Below are 21,575 nucleotides of genomic sequence, written 5' to 3'. Positions count from 1 at the left end.
TTTATCGGCGCCGCCGCGGCCGCCGTGGCACCATTGTGCATCGCCCGAGACGCCGAGCACTTGTGTCGGGCCCCACCATGGAAAACTCGCGCGACCGGCCGTCCGTGCTGGGGCGGCGCATGTCCTCCGCCGGCGCCTCGCGCTTCCCGCTGGGCGCCGACTTCTTCCCGGACGTCACGTTCTCGCCCGAGCAGCATGCGTTCCTCAAGGAGCAGGCCGACAAGCTGTCGGCCGAGGCCGTGCAGCGGGCCAAGTGGGCCATGAGCTACGAGGACGGCGCCAACGGCTGGAAGCTCTCCAACTCGCAGCGCCACTTCCGCGAGACCGGCATCCGCACCTGCTGCAGGAGGCGCGACGCGCGCGACCGCGACGGCCAGCGCCAGCTCGAGTTCCGCTGCATGGGCAAGGCCAACATGTCGCTCGACCACTGCCTCGGCGCGCTCTACTCGGACAACACGGCGGACTTCCGCAGCAACACGACCTTCCTCATTGAGAGCGCGCTGGACGCCGTGGTGCTCAACGCGCTCGAGACACGGACGGACGACAGGCCGCACCACTACCTCGGGCTCAACTGGCTGGCCAGCCGCTCGCCGGGGCTCTTCGTCAAGAGCCAAGACCTGTGCTACCTGCGGAGTCTCGGCACGACGCTGGACAGCGACAAGAAACAGGTCGGCTACTTGGTCATCCAGTCCGTGGACATTAAGGAGTGTGCGTCGCTGGAGAACTCGCTGGGCCTCATGCGCACCAAGATGTCGGCCGTACTGTTATTTAAGGAGAACGCAGACGCTCGCTCCACCAGCGTGCTGTGGCAGGGATCCATGGGCCTGAACGGCCACTCGTCCAGCAAACCCGTCAACTTTGTGCACGAGACCTTCACCTCCATCGTCTCGAACCTCAACAAGGTGCAGGAGGCCAAGTACATGGCGCAGCGGGTGGAAGTGAACAAGTTCCAGCGCATGATCGCAGGGTACGTGACTCGTTGACTAGCATCGAGTATTGCTGAAGAGTGTACTGACTGACAGTCTTGGTTGGTTTGGCTTACAGAGAGCGCAAGTACTGCTACATTTGCAACAAGAAATTCTCGCTGGTGCGGACACGCGCGCAGTGCAGTGCCTGCGGGGAAAATATCTGCAAGGATTGTGAAGTATCGAGCCGAGCGAAGGCTTTCAACACCGGTAGCTTCGACATCCCCACGCCGACCTCGAGTCGCCCCGAAGTCGTGGTGTTCTGCAAGAAGTGCGTGACAGCTGCGCGCCGCGACCTGAACAACCAGGAAGGAATCACGGCGCTCCGTTTATTTGACAACGACACGTACCCGGCTTCGGCGGACGATGGAGACTACCGTCCGTCCTACGCCGGCAAAGCGTCCAACCAGAGCAGCAGCACGAGCACCAGCTCCTTGCAGAAGCTGACTGCCGAGGGACGCAGTAGCATCCTCTCGGACCGCGCACCGCTGTACGTCGGGACCACGATCCCCATGTCGAGCGCTGGCGAAGTACCTATGAGCCCGCTGTCCGTCCGGACGGAGCGCGAGAAGCGGCGTTCTCGATTGGAGACCGACCCGATGGAGTCGTATGACGGCTTCGAGAACCACGCGTACGGCGAGCCAAAGGAGGACCAATTCGAGCCACAGGAGTCTATTCGGGAGAGCTGCAGCAGCTACAGCAGCTACAAGCACGCGCTGGACCGACGCGGGTCACAGGAAGCTCGCGACAACGACATGGCCAGCCGATTACGAGAGATCTCGCAGCGCGCGCAGGAGGCTCTGGAGGTGACGAAGCGCAACTCGTGCCTGATGAGCGACACGAGCAGCGCGCCTCGTATGTCGGACTTGACGGCCTTCAAGGAGCTGGACAAGTCCATCGCCGAGCAGGCGGATCTGCTCAACGTCATCGGCCTCGTGAGTACCGGCCGCGTGTATATGGAGAACAACGGGCCCGAGCAGGGCGGAGTGCGTGTCAGTGAGTCGTCCAGTATCATGAGTGAGGACGAGCGGTTCGAAGTCCTCACGTAAGCTGCAGTAGTAGCAACCAAACCACAGCAAAATGAACTTTACCATAAGCTTTAATCGCCACCAAAGCTGCTGTTCCAGTCCATCCAACACATGGTAATCAACCGTTTGAGAGGCAAAAACAATGTTTTTTGCACGCGTCCACAAGAAACTTCCCTAACTCCGATCAGCTCAACTTGAAGTTTGTATGCTTGACCGGCATACGTGGTCCAAGCGGCCCTGCACCGTCGATTTGAAGGCCTGAAGCTGAAGCGACCGTCTGAGCCACTCAGCCAAGCAAGCTCATTCGCGTTTCGGAGCTCTCGACCACAACCGTTGTAGCAACGCAATGGCCGGACACGACGGCAACCTGTCGACGTCGCTGACGCTGGGCCTGGGCCTGCTGGCCGCCACCATGACGCTCATCACCGCGGGCAGCGTGGGCCTCGTGGGCTTCATGCTGGGCCGCCAGATGCCGCAGGAGCAGGCGCAGGGCCAGAGCTCGGGCCGCAAGGGCAACAAGCAGGACGACTTCGCGTCGCCTGAGCAGGAGCGCCGCCACCGCCTGCGCATCCCGAGCGGCACGGCCAGCGAGGACGTCAAGATCACGGACAAGAAGTCCATCGTGGACGTGCGCATCTCGGGCATCCGCCCGCTCATCCCGCCGGCCATCCTGCTGGAGGAGATCCCGCTCACCACCAAGATCGTGCAGACCATCAACCGCGGCCGCCAGGGCCTGGCCAACATCCTGCGCCGCCTGGACGACCGCCTCGTGGTGGTCGTGGGCCCCTGCTCCATCCACGACACGGACGCTGCCATGGACTACGCGCGCCGCCTGCTGGAGCTCAAGAAGGAGCTGAGCAAGGACCTGCTCATCGTCATGCGCGTGTACTTCGAGAAGCCCCGCACCACCGTGGGCTGGAAGGGCCTGATCAACGACCCGGACCTCGACGGCTCCTTCAACATCAACAAGGGCCTGCGCGTGGCCCGCGAGCTGCTGGCCGCCATCAACGAGCTGGGCCTGCCCGCCGGCTGCGAGTTCCTCGACACCATGTCGCCGCAGTTCATCTCGGACCTCGTGAGCTGGGGCGCCATCGGCGCGCGTACCACCGAGTGCCAGCTGCACCGCGAGCTGTGCTCGGGTCTGTCCATGCCCATCGGCTTCAAGAACGGCACGGGCGGCGACCTGCAGCTGGCCGTGGACGCCGTCGTGGCTGCCAAGCACTCGCACTGCTTCCTCAGTGTGAGCTCGCAGGGCCTGGCCGCCATCGTCAACACGTCGGGCAACGACACGTGCCACCTGATCCTGCGCGGCGGCAAGTCGGGCCCCAACTTCGAGAAGGAGCACGTGGACGACGCCTCGGCCCGCATACTCAAGGCCAACCTCGTGGACAACGTCATGATCGACTGCTCGCACGGCAACTCGCAGAAGAAGCACAAGAACCAGGTCAAGGTCGCGGCCAACATCGCCGACCAGCTGCGCGCCGGCGACGACCGCATCGTTGGCGTCATGCTTGAGTCTAACATCGAGGAGGGCAACCAGCCGCTGACCCCGGGCAAGCCGCTCGTCTACGGCAAGAGCGTAACGGACGCCTGCATGGGCTGGGAGACCACCGTGGAGGTGCTGCGTGACCTGGCTGCTGCCGTGCGCGAGCGCCGGGCTAAGAGCCAGCAGTAAGCAAGCGGTGCGTGGACAAGCTCGAGACAGGAGCAGGGTCTCTAGTGACCTTCCTCCTGGGTTAGTGTGTGCAGTTAGCACGTCCTCTTGCTGGGCTTGATTGTGAGTTAGGAGAACGCTTTCAAATTTATCTGCATGCGATCGTTTCATTTGTTAGCGATGGCTCGCCTCAATACAGCGGATTTGTTTCTGCCACTTTCTAGTCTTACATCTACTGCAGCCGCAAAGCTACAAAAACCCTTTGGTCACCTCGCGTTGTCAAAGTTCCCTCTTCTGGCTGCCGCTCGACGTGATAACAGCGGCGTCTGAGAGAAGGGCGAGATGACATGAAGTCCTGGATTTGGTCTAGGGGATCGGCCAGGTTCGGCTGTTAGCTCGCGCTTGGCTTCGGCAGACGGGATCGGAGTTCCTGGTCGACCGGTAGGTGCTGGCTCGACCTCATCGGGCGCGGCCCGTGGCGTCAATGGCTGAGGGATCTGCAATTTCTCTGGTTGCTTTTCTTCTTCCTTCTTCCGCTCAGCCGTCTCGATAGAAATTGGCAGTGCACGTACGGTGTCATCTGGAACCTTGAGCTTCGGGATCTCGACAGGCGAATCTGCTTCCTCGTACGCGTTCGCTAGCTGGTCGATTTCGCGCGGGTCGAAGCTCCCCACCGACTTGTCCGAAGGGCATTGACTGCCTTTGCTCATTGCTAACCACGAAGACAGCAGCATCTTTGTAGCTTCATTCGCTCCAACTTGACTGGGTCCAACGTGCATTGTGCTTTGAGCGGCTTCTCCAGCGAGAAGCCGCTTCATCCGCTTTCGCACCACTTCAACTTGAACTGCGCGATGAATCTTAGCAGCCCCAGCGATTCGACCTTTGCCTCCCCGTTGGCCAGCTTCGGACTGCCTCCGATTGAACTCCCCCGCCGCCATTGGAGGCAAACGCTCCTTGATCAACTGAATTCGCTGTTGGGCATCTGCAGGAAGATATTTCTGCTCTGCTTTGAGTTTTGCAGTGTGTTTGTCGTAATTTTCAGTCGACAGTGACATCGCGTCTTCGTCGAAGTCCTCACGTAGCTTAGTGCGCAGAACTTGTGCAAGCCGCTGTTCCACTTTGGCGTATTCGGCAGCCAGCACCGGATCGAGGCTCATCCACGAAGGCTCCAGTGTCCTCAGCTCGGATGATCCTGTGCCTAGATCCGCCTCCATCTTCACCAGTCGCGCGTCCACGAGCCGATCAATCTTCATCAGTTCCAGTTGCTTCTTGGCCAGGAACCCGCGGACGAGAGCTTGTAATTTTACAATACGAATCAATGCAGCTTTTCCATTTCCGGAGCCGCTCTTAGATTCCTCGTCGTCTTCGGTCTGTAGCTCTAGCAACTTCGACGAAGACAGCGTCAAGGAAGCTCGTTTGATGTCCTCGATACGGTCTGTTACCACCGCGTGAGACTCGATCACGTCTCCAATTTGCGTCACGGCTTCTTCGTAAAACGGGATGATCTCGACCTCGATGGACCTCTTAAGTGTGTGGACTTGCATGTCACCGGAGAGCTCAGCACCAGTACGTTTGTGGTGAAGCAAGACGCGGTGGTACGTCATCGTTGCGCTAATCTCATGGTCATTGCCGTCAAAAGCGACAACACCATTATCAGCAGCATCGAACTCATCTTTCCCAGAAAGCACTTTGGCTATCATTACGCGCAAGTCATTCGCCGTCATTCCTTCCTCGACCTGAACGTGCACTTGGCCGTCGTAATGATTTCGAACATATTCCAGTTCGGGGGCTGTAAGCGCTGCTTCCAACGAAAAGATTTCAATCGTGATGCGCCAGTTCGACGTCTTGGCCAGCGCTCGACGGGCCAAGAATCCAAGAACCACCTTTCCAATGACATGAGCTGCCTGCTGAAACTTCGCTCTTGGGTCAGGTTGGCTCGATTCTTTTGCTTCTGCAACGGGTGGTGGGGATACTATAGGAGCTGTGTCCTCTTTTGGGGGTGGAGGAGGGGCTTGCTTTACGGGAGGCGGTGAACTTCTACGCTTGACAGCTTCAACTCGGATGGGTGGCACAATAACTGGAACAATCGGCGTGGCTTTGGTCTCCGAGTCTGTTTGGACTTCTTCAGTGAGCGTGTCAACTTTTGGTTCTCGTTTGTAGCGCTTACAGTCGTCTTCTTCGTCGGTTTGGACCAGTTTGTCTTCCAGAAGAGCGGCAGACTTCGGTTTGGCAGGAGGCGGGGTCTCAATGTCAACAACTTCACCGCGATCAATACCGAACCGGTTGGCATCAAGCGCGGTGATATCCGCCAGCATCATCGTCGGCTCTGGACGATGCTGTTTCTTCTTCTTCAGCTTCGAGTACTTTGTCCACAGTTTGTTGCTTTCTTGCTCCAGAGCATCGATCTCCTGCTGCTTCTGCGCTTGAGCTCGCAAAAAGGTATCCATGAGCTTCTCCACCTTCTCCGACCATCGAGCCTCCTCACTCTTCAATTTCGCTTCTCTCTGTGATTCGTCATCATCGTTCTCCAGTCTTCCAGCGCGAGAGGTCTTCTGTGCCTGGATACGCAGGAGCTCTGCGTTGGCAGCTTCCACTTGGAGGCGGGCAATGGTCTCCTGAGTGTACTGCCTCAAGTCTTGCTTTGTTGATTCCTGCTTCTTCTCAATCTCGACGAGCGTTGTTTGCAGCCTCTCCATGTACTGCTCCACGCGCGAGCTCATCTGATTCTGCTGGTTCTCAAGTTGTAGGCGCTGCCGATCTCTTGCTTCCTGGTCATGACGAACTTGGTCTTGCAACGCCATAAGCTGTTTTGCCAATTGGTTCTTCTCTTCGAGAGCGTCGAGGACCTCTTTTGGCAACGGAGCTGGCTTTTTGCTCTTTTTCTTCTTGGAATCACTGTCACTATCGGAATCCGATGATGAGCTTGCCTTCTTTTTCTTGTGTTTCCTTTGCCCATTTGCGTCTTGATGTCGTCGTTGCTGGTGACGAAGCAGGTACTCGGTTGACACGAAGCGCTTTTCGCACAAGACGCAAGGCATCGCTGTTGCAATGGTCACACAAAAATATGTAGCAAGGTTAGTATCACCCCCCATGATATCCAGGCTGACCTCTGTCAACTTACGGTTTGTTATCGATCCCTCTTCCGTGGCATTGGGACCTGCTCGGTTAGCCAGTAGCTCGTCAACTAGAACGTTGGCCTCCCTTGCAGCATTTCCCTTGGCAGAAGAGCTCATACGATTTGAAGTTGAGGCGTTGAGCAGCATCAGCTCCAACGTCGCCATCGTGCGCTGCTTCTGCCGGATCTCGCGCTTCAAGCTGGCAATCTCCGTTTCGTGCTGTCCATTCTCCGTCTCGAGTTGTTGGCACTCGGTCATGAGTTGCTCGCACTGTTTCTCGAGTCCTTCCGAGTGATCGACGAGTGAGTCTTGCACGTGCATCAGGTACTCCAGCGTAAGCTGCCAAAATCACACACTTGTGAATATGTAAATCTCTGTACCTCATCAAAACGCAATTACCTGCGCAATCTGGAACAGCTTCAGGAAGTAGGCATCTGAGTAGTGCTGCACGTCATCCAGTGTCACATCCGCAAAAGCCAGGTTCTCTAGGTGTCTCTGGATAGTTTCAATGTCAGTGGTAGCTGCAATCTTCTCGAGGTCAAGTCGTGCAATCGCGCGCGTGTCCAATTTCCCTGCCCGCTGTCGGAACGCAAAGTTGCGCGTAGGGAGCCAAACCTGTCGCTGGAGTCCGTGGGTCGGGCTAACCGGTTCATTTTCCTTATCCTGCAAGGCGTCATCTCCATCGCTGTCACCACCCAAGGGTTCGGTAACCCGCTTTGCCTTGCGTTGAGCTAGAAATTTAGCTCTACGGTCAAAATCTCGAGGTGCAGACCTCCGACCTTTGCGCAGTCTCGACGAGAGCTCCAGATTCCGTGAGTCTGAAAATCCACGACGGCTCGGAGGCACTCGACCTCGAGACCGAAACGCGGACGATGAAGAGGGTCGGAGAGGCCCAAAACTGCCGGCATACTCGTCGTAGCCGCTATACAGGCGTGCATCGTCCATGTAGTGGCTCCCCATGTTCGAGTATTGCACCTCCGCGACTCTAAAAGATTTGTGCCGCTTCAGGGCCATGAATACTACGTTGTATATTTTAACCTGTAGCCAAGTCTATAGACCTGAATTCATTCAGTAGATGAACTTAGCCACCTGAATTGAAAGCTGTAGTCAACACCTGCCGACATTTGATAAAGCGGTCAGTATTGTTAGTCGATGCATCTTGCTGACATTGTATAGGCAGAAGCGTACCAAAATGCACCAGTGTGATCTGTAGTAAGGGCATTATCCAGACGAAGAGCCGACCTTGAACCAGATCTGCTTCCGTCTCCAAGACGAATGCCAGCTGATACAACAGTGAGAAGCCGAATCTTCGCTTCAGCGCCACATGAAGCCCCAGAAGAGACAAAATCTAGGTCAGTGCATACACCATAATGCTCCCAATGTTGGTTTGAAGCTGGTCCGAAGTCAGTGTGCGCGTGTGAGGGTAGTACTTAGCGCTGGGGAGGTTAAATACGATCGATAGATAAATCACATAGACCATGGGGATGACACTCTCAATGTACTCCACTAGCACAAGATACTCTAAGCGGAAGAGCATTTTTTGAGAACTTTGCTCGAATTTAGATCCATCCGCGTCCAGGCTGCCTATCGAGGAGGAAGGCTTAGCTTTTATGTCACTGCCGTAAGCACTTGAGGGAACTATTTGGTTTTGTGAGTGGGTAGATCTAAGAAGACTCACGGAGTGCTGTTTTCTTCTCGCTTCGCCACAAAAATTCCGCAAGCCGTGGTTCAGTTTGAGGGAATTGAGCGCATAATTTCTCTAGCTCGCCTGCTTCTCGTCAAGTCTCCCACAAAGAAATCATCGTTTTAGTAACGTTGAGAGCTACCATCATAAGGGAAGCCCACCAAGATCGAACCGACTGAATGCAGCTCGACACGTATAATCCGTTGAACAGATCCACAGTTAACACGACCACGACTGGGATGGTTTCCGAGCTGTCGGAAGCTAGGCGGGCAATCCAATGCTTGAACGCAAGCTTCATGACTGGTTGTAGCAGCAGCAATCCAAACTGCTGTCGATGATTGCACTTGGCGAATATTACACTGAACGTGACGTAGACGAAAACCAACGCTGACTGAGCAAGAATTAAATAAATCCTGTGCTTGAGACTTGAGCCACTGCGAGGAATAAAGGGGCTTCCTCCTCGCCGAATCACAACTAGCAAAGATACCACGAAAAATGTTTGAAACGGGACCGATATGCGGAAACGTCCACACGGCGGATAACGCTATCAAGACAGCGAGTGTCCCGCATCCAGTACCAGCCACAACCATGAAGATCTTGCGCAGTGACAACTCCGGGGTCGCACTGCGAATCTGAAAGAGAAATCCAAATGCGGCGGAGTTAATGAAGACCCAAAACCGAATCCACGCGCCGTAGTTGCGCTTCCAACCACTTGTCGGATCTTGCAGCGGAATACATTCTGAAAGAAGACCCAGTAGTAGTGCTGGAAGAGGAGTGATTACCAATACCATTATCACTCGAAAAAGCGATGCTTGTTGGCTGTATTTGTCAAGAATGTCCGTTCGTACAGCCGAGTACTTTCCGAAACGAGAGACTTTAGTACGACTCCATAGCCGAAAGGCGGCTTGGTATACACACGAAGCTCGACAAAGACTCACGTGCTGATGGAGTGCCGGGGCAGTGGACTCAGCGGGGACAACAGTGTTCATTGTCATTGCTACTTTGGTTTTGATAGGCTAGACACTCTCGTCCGCCCCCTGGAATAAACCTTACTATTATTGAAACCTGCTGATGACGAGCTGAGGCTACTGCTTTGAATAGTGACCACGTTAGGTTTGTGGACGGCGAAGTGGGCCCAAGAGGAGCTACATAGCCGTGTGGCATGATGCCATTACTGTTAGCCATCCAAATGTGCGTGTGCATAGTGCTAGATGACAATTCGTCATCAAGTAGTGCGGCGTAGCCACTTGAACTGAAAACTGAAGTCGACACCTGCATTTTTCCAAAGCGGTAATACACACAAGTTTATGTAAGTTTTCTGAATTCGTGAGATGGAGCGTAGACTTCGTACCGAAGTGCACTAGCATAAGCTGCAATATCGGCGCTATCCACATGAAAAGCCGGCCTTGGTGCTGCCCTTTTTCGGTCTCCAGTACGAAAGCCAACTGATAAAGCAGAGAGAAGCCGAACTTGCGGCGGAGCACAATGTGAAGCCACACAAGCGAAAAACTCTCCGCCGAAGCGTAAAGCAGTATACTTCCAACGCTCGTGCGCAGTTGAGCCGAGGAGAGATCAGCTGTATGCGCATAGTACTTGGCACTTGGAAGTTGGACAAGGACCAGTAAGTGAAGAACGTAGAGAGCGGGGACGACGCTTTCGACATAGGCTACGAGAACCACGTACTCCAAGTGGAATAGCATGCTCCGTGAGCAATTATCCAGCTTTGTTTCGAGAAGGGATTGTGATTGCCGCTGCTTTCGCGCTAATTTCGTCGAAGGTAAGCTCGTGGCATCTTCAGAAGGAACGATGCACGTGTGAGACCTTGAACTCTGAACAAGGCTGACAGAAGTTCTTCTGCTTTCGTGAGGCTGGTTGCTTCGACGGCTTAAGCGGTCAAGGACAGTCGCTTTCTTGTTGATATCCCAGAGAGAAATCAGTGTCTGCGCGATAGTTAACGTGATCATCTGAAATGATCCCAACCACGACTGCGATGACTGAATACAAGTCGATATATACAATCCGTTGAACACATCCACCGTAAACACGACTACAACAGGGATGATCTCTTTGTTGTCAGAAGCCAGCCGAGCACCGACGTGTTTGTACGCAAGCTTCACGACAGGTAGAAGCAAGAATAGCCCAAACTGTTGCGTCGAATTGCATTTTGCAAAGATAACGCTGAACGTGACATAACTGAATGCCAGCACAGATTGAGCAAGAATCAAATAAAGCTGGTGTTTCCGGGTAGCGCTAAGCTGAGGAATAAGTGAAGACGCTCCATGCCGCCGAACGGATCCCAAAAAGAAAATCGCGAGAAACAATTGGAACGGAATCGAGGCGAGCACAATGCCAAATGGAATAGGAAATACCCACACTGCAGCCAGCGCAACCATTGTGAACATTGCTCCGCACCCAGTGGCGATTCCAATTAGATAGATACTGCTACATGACAGATCTGGAGTGGTATTGCGAATCTGAACCAGCGAGCCGACGGCAGCCGTTGCAAGGTAGTCGAACAACCTGATCCACACCACGTAGTTTGCTTTCCAGCCTTCAGACGGATCGCGCAGTGGAAGAATTTCCAAAATTATAGCAAGTACGAAAGCGGGGACTGGAGTGATAGCGCATAGCACGATAACGCGCAACAACGACGTGCGCTGACAATAAATGTTGAGTACTTGCGCGCGTTCCTCGGGATAACACCCGAGTCGGTAGACAGCCAGTCGGTCTTTTAGTTGTGATACGGCTCCGAGCGCTTGAGAAACTCGCGAACGAACCAGGCGTCCTTGAATCTTGGGCCCATGAGGGTCGTCGGATAGAATACTATTCAGTGGCATCTGCGCTGTGAATGCAAAGTACTAGTAGTAGATGCGGCATGAGCTCTCCTCCCAGAATAAATGCCTCGATTCATTATTCTTGGCATGTCCGACAACGGTGTTGCCATCCACGCAAAGCCAAAGCTAAAATCCATGCCTTCCCAGTCAACAGACGATCAGCAGTCTAAAAAGCAACAAAACTTTACGAGTGAAACATCAAAATGGCGTACCGTAGTGCACGAGCGTGAGCTGCAGTAGAATGACGATCCAGACGAAGCGTCGACCTTGAAGCAGGTCAGTATCGGTCTCCAGCACAAATCCTAGCTGATGCAGCATTGAAAACCCAAGTTTGCGCTTAACCGTAACGTGAATCCTCACCAAAGACGCAACTTCTGTTGCTGCGTAGACGATGATACTCCCGACCGTCACTTGAAGTTGCTCGTTCGTGAGCAAACGCATGTAAGGGTAGTACTTGGCGCTTGGCAATTGGCTCACGATTGACAAGTAAACGGCGTAGAGAATCGGTACCACAGATTCAATGTACCCGACAAGCACGCGGTGTTCCAGATGGAACAACAACTTCGGCATTATATGAACATGCCGTGTAAAAATGGTTTTCCCAGCTACTGCTGCTCGGCTGTCGATGTCTCGCGTGGATGGAGCGGGGAGTACCATAATCGTTGCACTTCGTAGCAAGCTTGGGGACTTTTGTCGGACTGTGGTACTCGGAGCTACCCTTGCTCTCTTTGCCTTGAGCTGCCTGGTAGTTCTTTTCCGGGTTGCCGTCATGAGCGGCATGGTGGCATTACTTATCTCCGACATTGACAGCATTGTGTGCGCAGCATTCAGGACAATCATGACGAGTGACGTCCACCACGATCCAGACGATTGCATTCAGATCGAAGTGCACAACCCATTAAAGATGTCAACAGTGAAGACTACCACAGCAGGGATGGATTCCACGTTGTCAGACGCGAGTTTCGCCAGAAAATTCTTCAGAGCCAGCTTCATCAAGGGGAGTAGCAGAAGTAGCACGAACCGCTGCGCATGAGTGCATTTGTCAAATATGACGCCAAATGATACGTACACGAAGGATAGCTGAGCTTGGACGAGAATGAGAAAGATTTTCCGTTGAAGTGGCTTTCCAATCGAGCTGATGACTCCGCCCCCCTATGTTTGATTGCGAGCAAAAAGAATGTCACGAAGAAAATCGCTGCTGGGATACACATTAGCAAAAGCGTGAACGGAAGAGGATAAACCCTAGCAGTACCAACGTCAGTGTAGAGCTACATCCAGTTGCAACGGAAATGTTGAATATGCTGCAGTAGGAAAGCTCTGGTGTTGTTGCTCGAACTTGAAACAGGGACCCAGCCGCGGTCGATGTGATGAGTACACAAAGCCGAATCCAAGCTCCAGTGTTGGCTTTCCACCCCTCTGCTGGATCACGCAGTGGGATAAGTTCCGATGCAATTTCCAGGAGCAGCGCAGGAAGTGGCATGAACACGGCAACTAGAACCACCCGAAGGAGCGAAGTCTTCTCGCAATACTGATCCAGAGCAACCACACGCCTTGCGGAATAAGTTCCCAGCCGAGAAATGCCCGCCATAACCGCGAAACTGCGCGACGGGAAGAAATCTCATCAGGTGCGATACTTGTTGGTGTGACATGCTTCATACGGCTTAGGTCGAGTGAGATAACTAGAAGCTCCAAGTATTTTGCTGACAGACAAGCGAACACAGTTAGTGACATGGGAATCTCGATATAGACCCTGTAATGCCCAAGATGCCGACTCTTTTTAGAATTACATGCTGGGAACTCAGCATGGATCTCCAACATAACGCAACAACCAACACATAACACCACTTTGTGTCAGCCGAAACGTTTGCTGATGATGTGTCGGTTTACATACAGATACTCTTTGATGCGATCACGCTGATCGGCGGCGCTATCATCCATGCATTCGTCCTGATCGGAGTCCTCCGAGTCCGAGTCCTCTTCCAAGTCTTCCTCGTCCGTATCGTCTTCCAGTGATGAGTCTACCTCGACTAGATCCCCCAACTCCACCAAAATGTTATGCAACACAATCGCAGTCGATATAACCTGGGCCATTTGTGTCGTGGCAGCATCTCCCTCCCCCGTCTTCTGTCGCAGCGGCTTCTGAAGAATCTGGAATCGTTTCTTGATCATCTCCTCCGTTCTCTTCACCACACGTTGAGTCGTCGACTGCAGAGTATTAAACAGCTCTTCAGCCTCAGTCATGCTGCTGTCGACCGGATAAGGCACCACGACATGCTTCGAGAGTGCGTATCCTGCATGACCGACGACATGCTTTCCCTCGGGAAGAATCTCCGCCAAGCTCCGGCCAAACCGCGAGTACCTCAACGTCTCCTTGTCCGTAACCCCTCCAGGTCGCACATCCATGGCTCTCACTCGACACTGAGCATCCACCACTAGCTGCACGTTCTCCGCCGGAAAGCGCTTGCGGCAGTACCAACCTTCCCACCGTCTCGGGCGCTCAATCTCCACGAGCATTCCCCCCACGGCCAGGCAGCAGTTCGGATACCCACAAATGGCCTCGAACCCGTCGCTGAGTCTGCTCCAGCCCTCGTCACTCGATGGGGAAGTGAAGCACTGAGCCTTCACGCCGTCCGACAGCAGGACGTCCACCACCTGCCACACGTAGCGCTCAGCAGCGCTCGGAGTCACGTCGAACTTCTCCGCTGCCTGCTCCAGCTCGATACAGTGCGTCAAATAGTAAAGCGCGACGGCCACGCGTTCCTGCAGCTGGAATCTGGAGCTGCTGCTAATGGGGCGATGGATTTGCGTCCACTGACGGTTGATGAACGCGCAGATCCAGTCGAAGGACGAGCGCTTCATGCCGAAAGTTGATCGGAACAGAACGTCGTCAATTTGCAGCGGTGAGAGCGACAACCGACGGCGTTTGGGGGAGCGAGGAGAGGTCTCGTTGATGGGCGGATTGGTGGCGTGCACCACCGCGGCTAACGCAGCGGAAACGGCGGTCTCCACGGCCGCTAGAGCCACGCTATGCTTAGGATCGTGCATTAGCTTTTTAGTTTTCCAAAAGAGAAAAAAATCCCTTCTTGAAACTTGAAACTAAAAAAAATGTGTGTCATCGGAGTTTCCCTCCTCCACACCGTCTGCTCGGGTACGGAACCCCATTGCGCTGACAATGCGCAGAGCGCATGCCCACACAACAACCTACCCTCACAAGTTCAAAAACCTTGGTCGTCATTACCGCTGGAATACTGCCAGCCCCCCCAGGTCAAGCAGCCTGCACTTGAGAAGCTCCTGGATGGTTTCCTGAGTTAATTCGAGGGAAGGCTATTTTCGGAGATAAGAAGGCGAGTACGCGCAGAATAGACCATCTCACCCTCCATGTTCAAGGCCGGCACGTCGGCGTAGTGTAGATGCAGTCATTTTCCAACTTTCAACGCGCTAGAAGCTGACAAGCTTCCAAGGAAAGCAACCGTTAACGCGAATTCGCAGTGCACAAACCGTCCGCAGATAATCTACGTCGAAGATGGCTGCATCCTTGCTCTCTCGCGGTTCCTACCTCCTCGTCTTCCCGGAAGACCTGAACGGGTCCATCGCCTCCCCGGTCTACGCGAAGATCTCGAACGCCAGAGGCACGGCGGTGACGGCGCTGCTCGACGCGGATGGCGACGAGTGGGGACCTACGGTGAAGCTGCCAAGAGCTACTGCTCTGGCAAGAAAAGTCGACAGCAGGGATGCCGAAGGCGAGAAACTATGTGCCTGGGTCCGACAAGATGTGTGTGCCAAGATCGACGGCCACTTCTGCTACGGTCAAGTCACGGGACCCTCCGAGTCGGAACTCATCATCAGCACGAAGTCAGGTCCGGTGGAGACCAACAAGGCCGATATCTGCGACTCGGTGTATCCCGTGGTAGCAATGGTCATGGGGTGTCACGAGTTCCCGCTTGACAGCTGGAGTTACGACCAACTAGACGAAATGCATGGTGCCATCATGGATCGCCTGTTAAATCCAGCTTGTACGACGGCCAGTAGCCCAACTCATGCATGGACTGCTGCTACCCGAAGCGTCACCCGCATACGACCGAATGTACACCTGGATCGTCCCTTGCACAGGAAAGCGCGCCCGAGTCTCGCTTCAGCATGTAATCAACTACGTATATTACATCGACGGTGGGAAAAATGCTCCGGTGGACATGGAATCCTCCTTTGGTTCCTCTTTCTGCGACCTGAACCCAACCCAACCCGTTGGAACGAGCGTGGGTTCGTCTACACGAAGTCGGAACGATGAAGGAACGGCTACTGCAGCTCCCGACACCACCGCATTCTTCGACATGACTGCCGTGGACGACGATGCAGAAACCGCGGCAGACGAAGCCGTGCTCGCGCAAGCTTTAATATCGAACGGCACCAACGGTGCTGCAAATGAAGGGCGCCTGGTGCCCATCAATCGCTCGCAACATACTCAGCCAAGACCCGCGGGGCCTGCCCCGGAGCAACAGGGCCAAAGCGGGCACGTACCGTGCTCGGCTGTACCGGTGGTAGCAGAGCGAATGATTACCGAGACTTCAGCCGAAGTTGAAATTCTGGATCTAATGCGGATGCACAAACCGCACCTCCTACCCCACCTCATGGAGTCTCGCCGAGTGCCCGCCACTGGAGCTAAACGCCCAGCGGAAAAAGCGGAAGACAGAGGGACAGCCAAACGGAGTAAAATCAGCTTTGCACCAACGCCCGAGCAACGCCAAGTTCATGACATCGTCACCTCAGATGCTTACAAAGGTAAGTCTCCCGCCTCTTGTATGGATTCAATGGTGTCCAACGCCGAGCTCCTGTTGTGGGCCTACCCCGGTGTCGCAATGCGCGCGTATGACCTCCAGTTTGGAAGTCGTGGACTTTCGTTTCTACACTTTACGCCTGTGGATCATTTGGTTCGGCTCAAGCGTCAGCGGGAAAGCTTCGTGAACATGAGTGATTTCTCCGTCTCTGCCAAGTTTCTACCAGCCTCGGACCCCTCGTCGTGGGACGACATCCTGGCCGGTGCGATCGGTTTTCAGCAATACTGTGCGGTGATGTGTGATGTGGTGACCCAACAACTCGCCACGACACTCTACAACTTCATCGGTGCTCTCAAGAGTCGAAACAGGTGGCCCCAGGACATGCTTCTCACGCTAGTACTGTGGATCGACTCACAACTCGAGCAATACAGGAACGCGGTGGCGGTCGACGGTGTAAATGGGACAGCAACAAGAAACCTGATTTCGTCACGATTTATTCCAGACAACCTCGAGCTACACGGGCTTATACTAACCGCTCAGCGAGAAAAGATGGAGGCAATGACGCGGTCGGCTCCCTGCAACACCACTCGCTCCGATGAGCAACCACGGCCACCACGTCCCCAGCGGCACGGTAGCAACAAAGGGAGGAAAGTACCTGAGGACATCCCAATTCCACGTCAGGATGGGAAGGAAGTCTGCTTGAAGTTCCTGTCAAAGCGCGGCTGTCCATCAAGCGACCCGAATGTGTGCGACTACGCCAGCAGAGTGCACTTCTTCCCGGCAGCGCTGACGGAGAAGCTCATAGGCTACATCCGCCACAGATTCGGCGGCATCAATAGCAAGTATACCTCCACATGAAGACGTCCAGGAAGCGATGGTCCTTGCGACCTTGGACAGAGTAGTGTGGACCATCACGTATTAGACGCCTCAATAGACTCGGCTTCTCAGTACGTACCCCCAGTTACCTTGTCGGGAGCAGAGCATCCCGCTACCCTCTCCAACGAACACGACGCGGAACTAGCTCACATCAGCTCACAACCCGCCTACAACGCCACGCTGGCCCGGATATTCCAGCTCGAATCCCCGCGGCGCGTACTCCCCCGGTCTCAGGAGTGCAATCCACGCAGCTCGCGTGGCTTGACTCAGTTTGAGTTTCCGTGCACCCGACATCACCGGTCTCGTGCTTCAGGTCGTAGCAGTTTGCTCGGCACGGCTCAGCTCGAGCCACTGAAGTCTCAATTTCACGGCCCCCGTCAGGCAACACAGCCTGGTTTACCTGCCACGGCTCAGCAGGAGTCACCAACTCGGCATCTTGTTCGTACCAGTGGTGCCGGCAAAACCCCGAGAATAAATGGTGGTTACCAGAACAGCGGTGCGGAGTTGCCCATACTTAGCAAGCTCGACCCGCGCAAAATCACATCCAGCAACAAAACGGCTCAGCTGCGCGTCGGAACAATGCGCCAGGTACCAGTAGCTCGCGCGCGTGCTAGTCCCACCGCTACGCCAGCACCCCAGCTACAACGTGAAGGGCGCCCGGAACTATGTCTATACGCAACGAAGCTACCGCGACAAACGCTGAACTCCGTCACGGTCCCCTTACAAGAGCCGAAGTCGATGGCAAGTCACGTCCAACGGATACTGAGTGAGCGGGCGACAGCACGTGTAGCTAGCCAAGTGCAAGCGTTCAACGCATTCTGCACGCGGCTCGGGGTAGATCCCCCACGAGACGTCCCTCTCCGCCAGAGCAACGGTCACTGCCAACTTAACACGGAACTGCAGCGTGTTACTACGGCGATGGCATGTGAACACAAGATGCGCCTCCAAGACATTGTTGAACTGGTACGAGACCAGGAGCGAGGTGATTTTCGCCCGAACAAGACAATGTATCCGTCTCGTTTCACTCGGATGGCTACCGACACAAGGACCTCTTGGTGCAGATAGCCCGCACTGGTATTCAACCAACTTGGAAGTAGCACGACCCCTCTCAAACGAAACCGATTAAAAAGCCACCGATCGGCATCTCGACATTTCAACGCTGTCATCAGGGCCATTCGCAAGGGCCAAGATGCGGGGCAGTACCTCGTTCTCGATGCTAAAGTGCTTCGGCATCGGGAAAATATTCAGATCAGCCCCCTCGGCGCAGTACCGAAAAAGGATTGTTCTCCTGAAGACGAAGTAAGGCTAATTCATGACCTCTCATTCCCCCGCGGTCACTCGACAAACGATGCATCAAGAACAGAAGATTGTCCTGACGTCGAGTATAAACACGTGGCTGCGATCGCGAAACGAATTGAAGCATGCCACGCTCGATACAAGGGAGCCGCTATAATGATCATGAAGGGCGACGTGAAAGGAGCGTTCCGCCACCTAATGCTGGCTAGCGGCCATGTTCGCTGGATGGCGGCCACAATCCCTGAACTTGGTGTACTGATCGTGGATATGTCCGCTCCAGTCGGGTGGACAAGTTCTCCCGCCTTTTATGGCGCATTTGGTGGTGCCATCACGTGGTTAGTTAGTCGCGAAAGCCCCGCCTCCATGGACAAAACCTCTCGCGACCACGACCCATTTTTGCCTACGAATGGGTCGATGATCATGTCCTCGTCGAACCTGACACCGGAAACCGGCTATTTCTCGCAATTGAAACGCTACGACTGGCGATGCTAGCGATTCTCGGTCCCGGAGCAATCAACGAAGACAACTTTAGCTCGTGGGAATCAAGCCTTCAAGTGTTGGGACTGGTGTTTGACATCGCTGCACGGACGGTGTCAATGCCTCGCGAAAAAATCGCTAAAGCCCTTGTTCGGGTTCAATCATTAGCAATTCAGCAACACATCACTCGAACCCAGCTGCAGCAACTCCTAGGAAGTCTACGCCATGTTTGTTCGTGTCTCCGCGCCGCAAAACCATTCTACCAACGACTACATGCCGCGAGTATTCGAGCGCCACGCTATGGAAGAATAGCTGTCGAGAATTCGATGGTCTGTGATCTGCAGTGGTTTACCATGATCCTAACTCATGGCCGGCTTCAACAGCTACCCCTAGCAAGGTTTACGGATCAACAACCCATCGATGTTCATCTTTACATGGACGCCAGCAACAGTGGCCTGGCCGTCTTCAATCCCGCCACGCAGCAATACATCCAAGTGCGATTTGATGAAGAAGAACAAGCACGCATTCACGCAGCATCAGGCTCGGATGGATTTAACATAAATGTCCGGGAGCATCTATGTGTGGCCTTAGCGGCGTGGATATTTGGACCTGAGTGGGCGTCAACCCCAGCTAAACCCATGATCTTTGTCAGAGCATGGTCTGATAACACTTCGGCTGTGGCATGGACAAACCGGCTATCGAGCTCCAATCCACTGGCGCAAGTGCTTAACCGAGCGATCGGACTGGCGGAGGCGATATTTGGCTTTCGTATTTCGTGTGGGCATCTTCCTGGGGCGATAAACACAATGGCGGATGCCGGATCTCGAGCGTGGACATCACCATTTAGTGACACCTGGTCTAACTTATCGTCTGCGTGGTCTTAGATTCCAGTACCACCAGCGCTACGCAAGATCTACACGGACTTCTCGCTCAATTACAATACTACTCATTGGCCGCGCAGTCCCGACCAAAGTACGCCGCCACGTGGAAACGATGGTCAGCGTGGTGCTCAGCGAACGGATACTGCAAGTGGCTTCCCGCCGACATGCAGGAGCACTCCTACCAGCTTGCGTTGTTTGCCGTCCACTACTGGGCAAATTCAGGAAAACCCCTCTCAGCGAATACCGTGTTGGCCGCGATCAGCCATGTGTCTTGGTATCATATCCGTAACCCCTGATACTCGGTCGGGCTGCACGCGGGACACAACATGGCCGTGCGGGGGATGCAGCGGTTGTCACCACCTCCACGCCAAAGTAACCAGTCACAATGGCCAGCCTACGCGAAATACGGAGAAGATGCAACTTCCAGTCAGCCCACGACCGCGTGCTCTGGGGGGCTGCGGTCATGGGCTTCTTCTTTCTACTGAAGCGGTCGGAGTACCTCGCGGATGGTACAAAGGTGAAGGCATACATTATTCGAGTCAACGACGTGCAATTCCTCTCCACGCAAGAGGCCCCGGCTCGCTCAATCGACAAGGTGGCTGCAGTCTCGATCAAGTTCCGCGGCAGCAAGTCAGACCAAGTCGGGGCCGGGGCTACGAGAACACTACACAGATCGGGCTCTGCATGGCTGTGCCCAGTGCTAGCAACATGGGAGCTAGCACAGAATGCTCGCATTTTCGGCAGCAATGAAGCTCTCTGTGCTACCGGTACCGGCAAGGTCCTCGCCGCAAATCGTCTGGCTGAAGCAATCAAGTGTGCCGCTGCCGCCGCGGGGGCAGACCCTTCAACTTTCGGAACTCACGGCACTCTTCGCGGCTGGGGTCGACAGGCTCACAATCAAATTATTCGGAAGATGGTCCTCCGACGCGTTCGAGCGATACACCAGGATGAACGAGGCAACAACAAGATCACTCGCGGAACAGATGGAAGAGGGGCCTGGTCACGTGTCAGCCCAGTTACACTGGTTGGGGCTTCGTCCAGCTACAACACGGAGCTCGACTAGCTAACACGTATCCGAAAATGATTTGACTGCGCCCCCATCGCTGCATTATCTCTGAAAAAAATGTTGATGGCAGCGTTGACGTCTCGGTTCCAGAAGTGGGCCCTGCAGCGACTGTTCTTACAGTACAGGACGTTTCTGTTGCCCTTCAAAACGATCTTGTTCTCCTTATCCTTGACCTTGGTCTGCAGTCGGGCTCTGCGAAGGCTCTGGTGGCAGCAAGAGCACAGCTTGCTCGTCCGAAACTCGTCCATCGGCAGCACAGTAGCGCGCCGCTCCAGCGCCTTCCTGAACGCCTTCACCGGAGCGCGAGGGTTGCCCCGGAGTCCATCTTGGCAGCTCCAGTCCCCGAATGCGACGCACACATGTGGACTTGGGGTCGGCACAAGCCGCTTGGCCAGAGTGTCGATTGCCTTCATTTTCATGCGGTACAGTAAAAAGCGCCACTTCCGGAAGGAGTGCTGTGCCGAGAACAGCACCAGGTACTCTGCGTGCTTCAGAAAATACCGCAGTCGATCCAAGTAGACTTGATATCTTGCTGTCTTGAACGTCGGCATACCGTCAAGGATCTTGGCGTACGAAGCCTCCTTCTCCCGCAGACCGTTGTTCCAGAAGCGATGTTTGCCAATCTTGGACATGTGGTAGTACTCGCGGGTGTTGATGGCGACGATCCGCTGCCCGTGTCGGTTCATGCGCTTGTGTTTCGCCCGTCGGTTCTTGTGCTTTCGCTTCCCTTGTCGATTACGTCGGCGTCGCGACTGCCGAGTTGGAAGGCTACCTTCACATGCCGCGGTGCACAGAGTCCTCACGCCGGGGTCGATGCCGATCATGACGTCAGGAGCATATCCGGGCGGCAACTTCTTCATCGCCGCTTCGAGGGCATCTTCCTCGACCGCTTCCGGAGCATGACTACCTCACCTTTATTATTCTTT

General features: G+C 54.7%; 12 protein-coding genes across 12 annotated transcripts; 5 read left to right on the top strand and 7 right to left on the bottom strand.

Moving 5' to 3' along the window:
- Positions 1-77: 77 nt before the first annotated feature.
- On the top strand, positions 78-2,014 carry PHYSODRAFT_473153 (hypothetical protein; the record flags this gene model as incomplete). The annotated part of the gene is made up of 3 exons (XM_009519148.1): positions 78-967; positions 1,045-1,292; positions 1,338-2,014. 3 exons carry the CDS (start codon positions 78-80, stop codon positions 2,012-2,014), a joined length of 1,815 nt encoding a protein of 604 aa, XP_009517443.1.
- A 433-nt stretch (positions 2,015-2,447) lies between these two features.
- Positions 2,448-3,668, top strand: PHYSODRAFT_470641 (DAHP synthetase phospho-2dehydro-3-deoxyheptonate aldolase; the record flags this gene model as incomplete). Its single annotated transcript, XM_009519147.1, has 1 exon — positions 2,448-3,668. The coding sequence occupies one exon, from the start codon at positions 2,448-2,450 to the stop codon at positions 3,666-3,668; it is 1,221 nt and encodes a 406-aa protein (XP_009517442.1).
- Positions 3,669-3,913: 245 nt separating this feature from the next.
- PHYSODRAFT_466577 (hypothetical protein) lies at positions 3,914-7,777 on the bottom strand (the record flags this gene model as incomplete). Its single annotated transcript, XM_009519146.1, has 5 exons — positions 3,914-4,629; positions 4,937-4,941; positions 5,046-6,687; positions 6,769-7,102; positions 7,163-7,777. The coding sequence occupies 5 exons, from the start codon at positions 7,775-7,777 to the stop codon at positions 3,914-3,916; spliced, it is 3,312 nt and encodes a 1,103-aa protein (XP_009517441.1).
- A 1,188-nt stretch (positions 7,778-8,965) lies between these two features.
- On the bottom strand, positions 8,966-9,310 carry PHYSODRAFT_412871 (hypothetical protein; the record flags this gene model as incomplete). Its single annotated transcript, XM_009519145.1, has 1 exon — positions 8,966-9,310. A coding segment is annotated over one exon (345 nt), but the record flags the coding sequence as incomplete, so codon positions are not given.
- Positions 9,311-9,684: 374 nt separating this feature from the next.
- PHYSODRAFT_414459 (hypothetical protein) lies at positions 9,685-10,924 on the bottom strand (the record flags this gene model as incomplete). Its single annotated transcript, XM_009519144.1, has 2 exons — positions 9,685-9,719; positions 9,799-10,924. Coding segments are annotated over 2 exons (1,161 nt in total), but the record flags the coding sequence as incomplete, so codon positions are not given.
- A 39-nt stretch (positions 10,925-10,963) lies between these two features.
- On the bottom strand, positions 10,964-11,170 carry PHYSODRAFT_419188 (hypothetical protein; the record flags this gene model as incomplete). Its single annotated transcript, XM_009519143.1, has 1 exon — positions 10,964-11,170. A coding segment is annotated over one exon (207 nt), but the record flags the coding sequence as incomplete, so codon positions are not given.
- A 318-nt stretch (positions 11,171-11,488) lies between these two features.
- Positions 11,489-11,881, bottom strand: PHYSODRAFT_413607 (hypothetical protein; the record flags this gene model as incomplete). The annotated part of the gene is made up of 1 exon (XM_009519142.1): positions 11,489-11,881. A coding segment is annotated over one exon (393 nt), but the record flags the coding sequence as incomplete, so codon positions are not given.
- A 1,389-nt stretch (positions 11,882-13,270) lies between these two features.
- PHYSODRAFT_392215 (hypothetical protein) lies at positions 13,271-14,044 on the bottom strand (the record flags this gene model as incomplete). The annotated part of the gene is made up of 1 exon (XM_009519141.1): positions 13,271-14,044. A coding segment is annotated over one exon (774 nt), but the record flags the coding sequence as incomplete, so codon positions are not given.
- A 760-nt stretch (positions 14,045-14,804) lies between these two features.
- PHYSODRAFT_323592 (hypothetical protein) lies at positions 14,805-16,911 on the top strand (the record flags this gene model as incomplete). Its single annotated transcript, XM_009519140.1, has 2 exons — positions 14,805-15,306; positions 15,392-16,911. 2 exons carry the CDS (start codon positions 14,805-14,807, stop codon positions 16,909-16,911), a joined length of 2,022 nt encoding a protein of 673 aa, XP_009517435.1.
- A 1,470-nt stretch (positions 16,912-18,381) lies between these two features.
- PHYSODRAFT_476324 (hypothetical protein) lies at positions 18,382-19,586 on the top strand (the record flags this gene model as incomplete). Its single annotated transcript, XM_009519139.1, has 2 exons — positions 18,382-18,568; positions 18,718-19,586. The coding sequence occupies 2 exons, from the start codon at positions 18,382-18,384 to the stop codon at positions 19,584-19,586; spliced, it is 1,056 nt and encodes a 351-aa protein (XP_009517434.1).
- Positions 19,587-20,329: 743 nt separating this feature from the next.
- PHYSODRAFT_471613 (hypothetical protein) lies at positions 20,330-20,650 on the top strand (the record flags this gene model as incomplete). The annotated part of the gene is made up of 1 exon (XM_009519138.1): positions 20,330-20,650. One exon carries the CDS (start codon positions 20,330-20,332, stop codon positions 20,648-20,650), a length of 321 nt encoding a protein of 106 aa, XP_009517433.1.
- On the bottom strand, positions 20,643-21,062 carry PHYSODRAFT_469891 (hypothetical protein; the record flags this gene model as incomplete). Its single annotated transcript, XM_009519137.1, has 1 exon — positions 20,643-21,062. One exon carries the CDS (start codon positions 21,060-21,062, stop codon positions 20,643-20,645), a length of 420 nt encoding a protein of 139 aa, XP_009517432.1.
- Positions 21,063-21,575: the final 513 nt, after the last annotated feature.

This window comes from Phytophthora sojae, assembly GCF_000149755.1.
Source record: "Phytophthora sojae unplaced genomic scaffold PHYSOscaffold_1, whole genome shotgun sequence".
In the NCBI taxonomy this organism is placed as follows: Eukaryota; Oomycota; class Peronosporomycetes; order Peronosporales; family Peronosporaceae; genus Phytophthora; species Phytophthora sojae.
The sequence above is the reverse complement of the archived record's forward strand: the minus strand, read 5'-3'. Positions and strand labels throughout refer to the sequence as shown.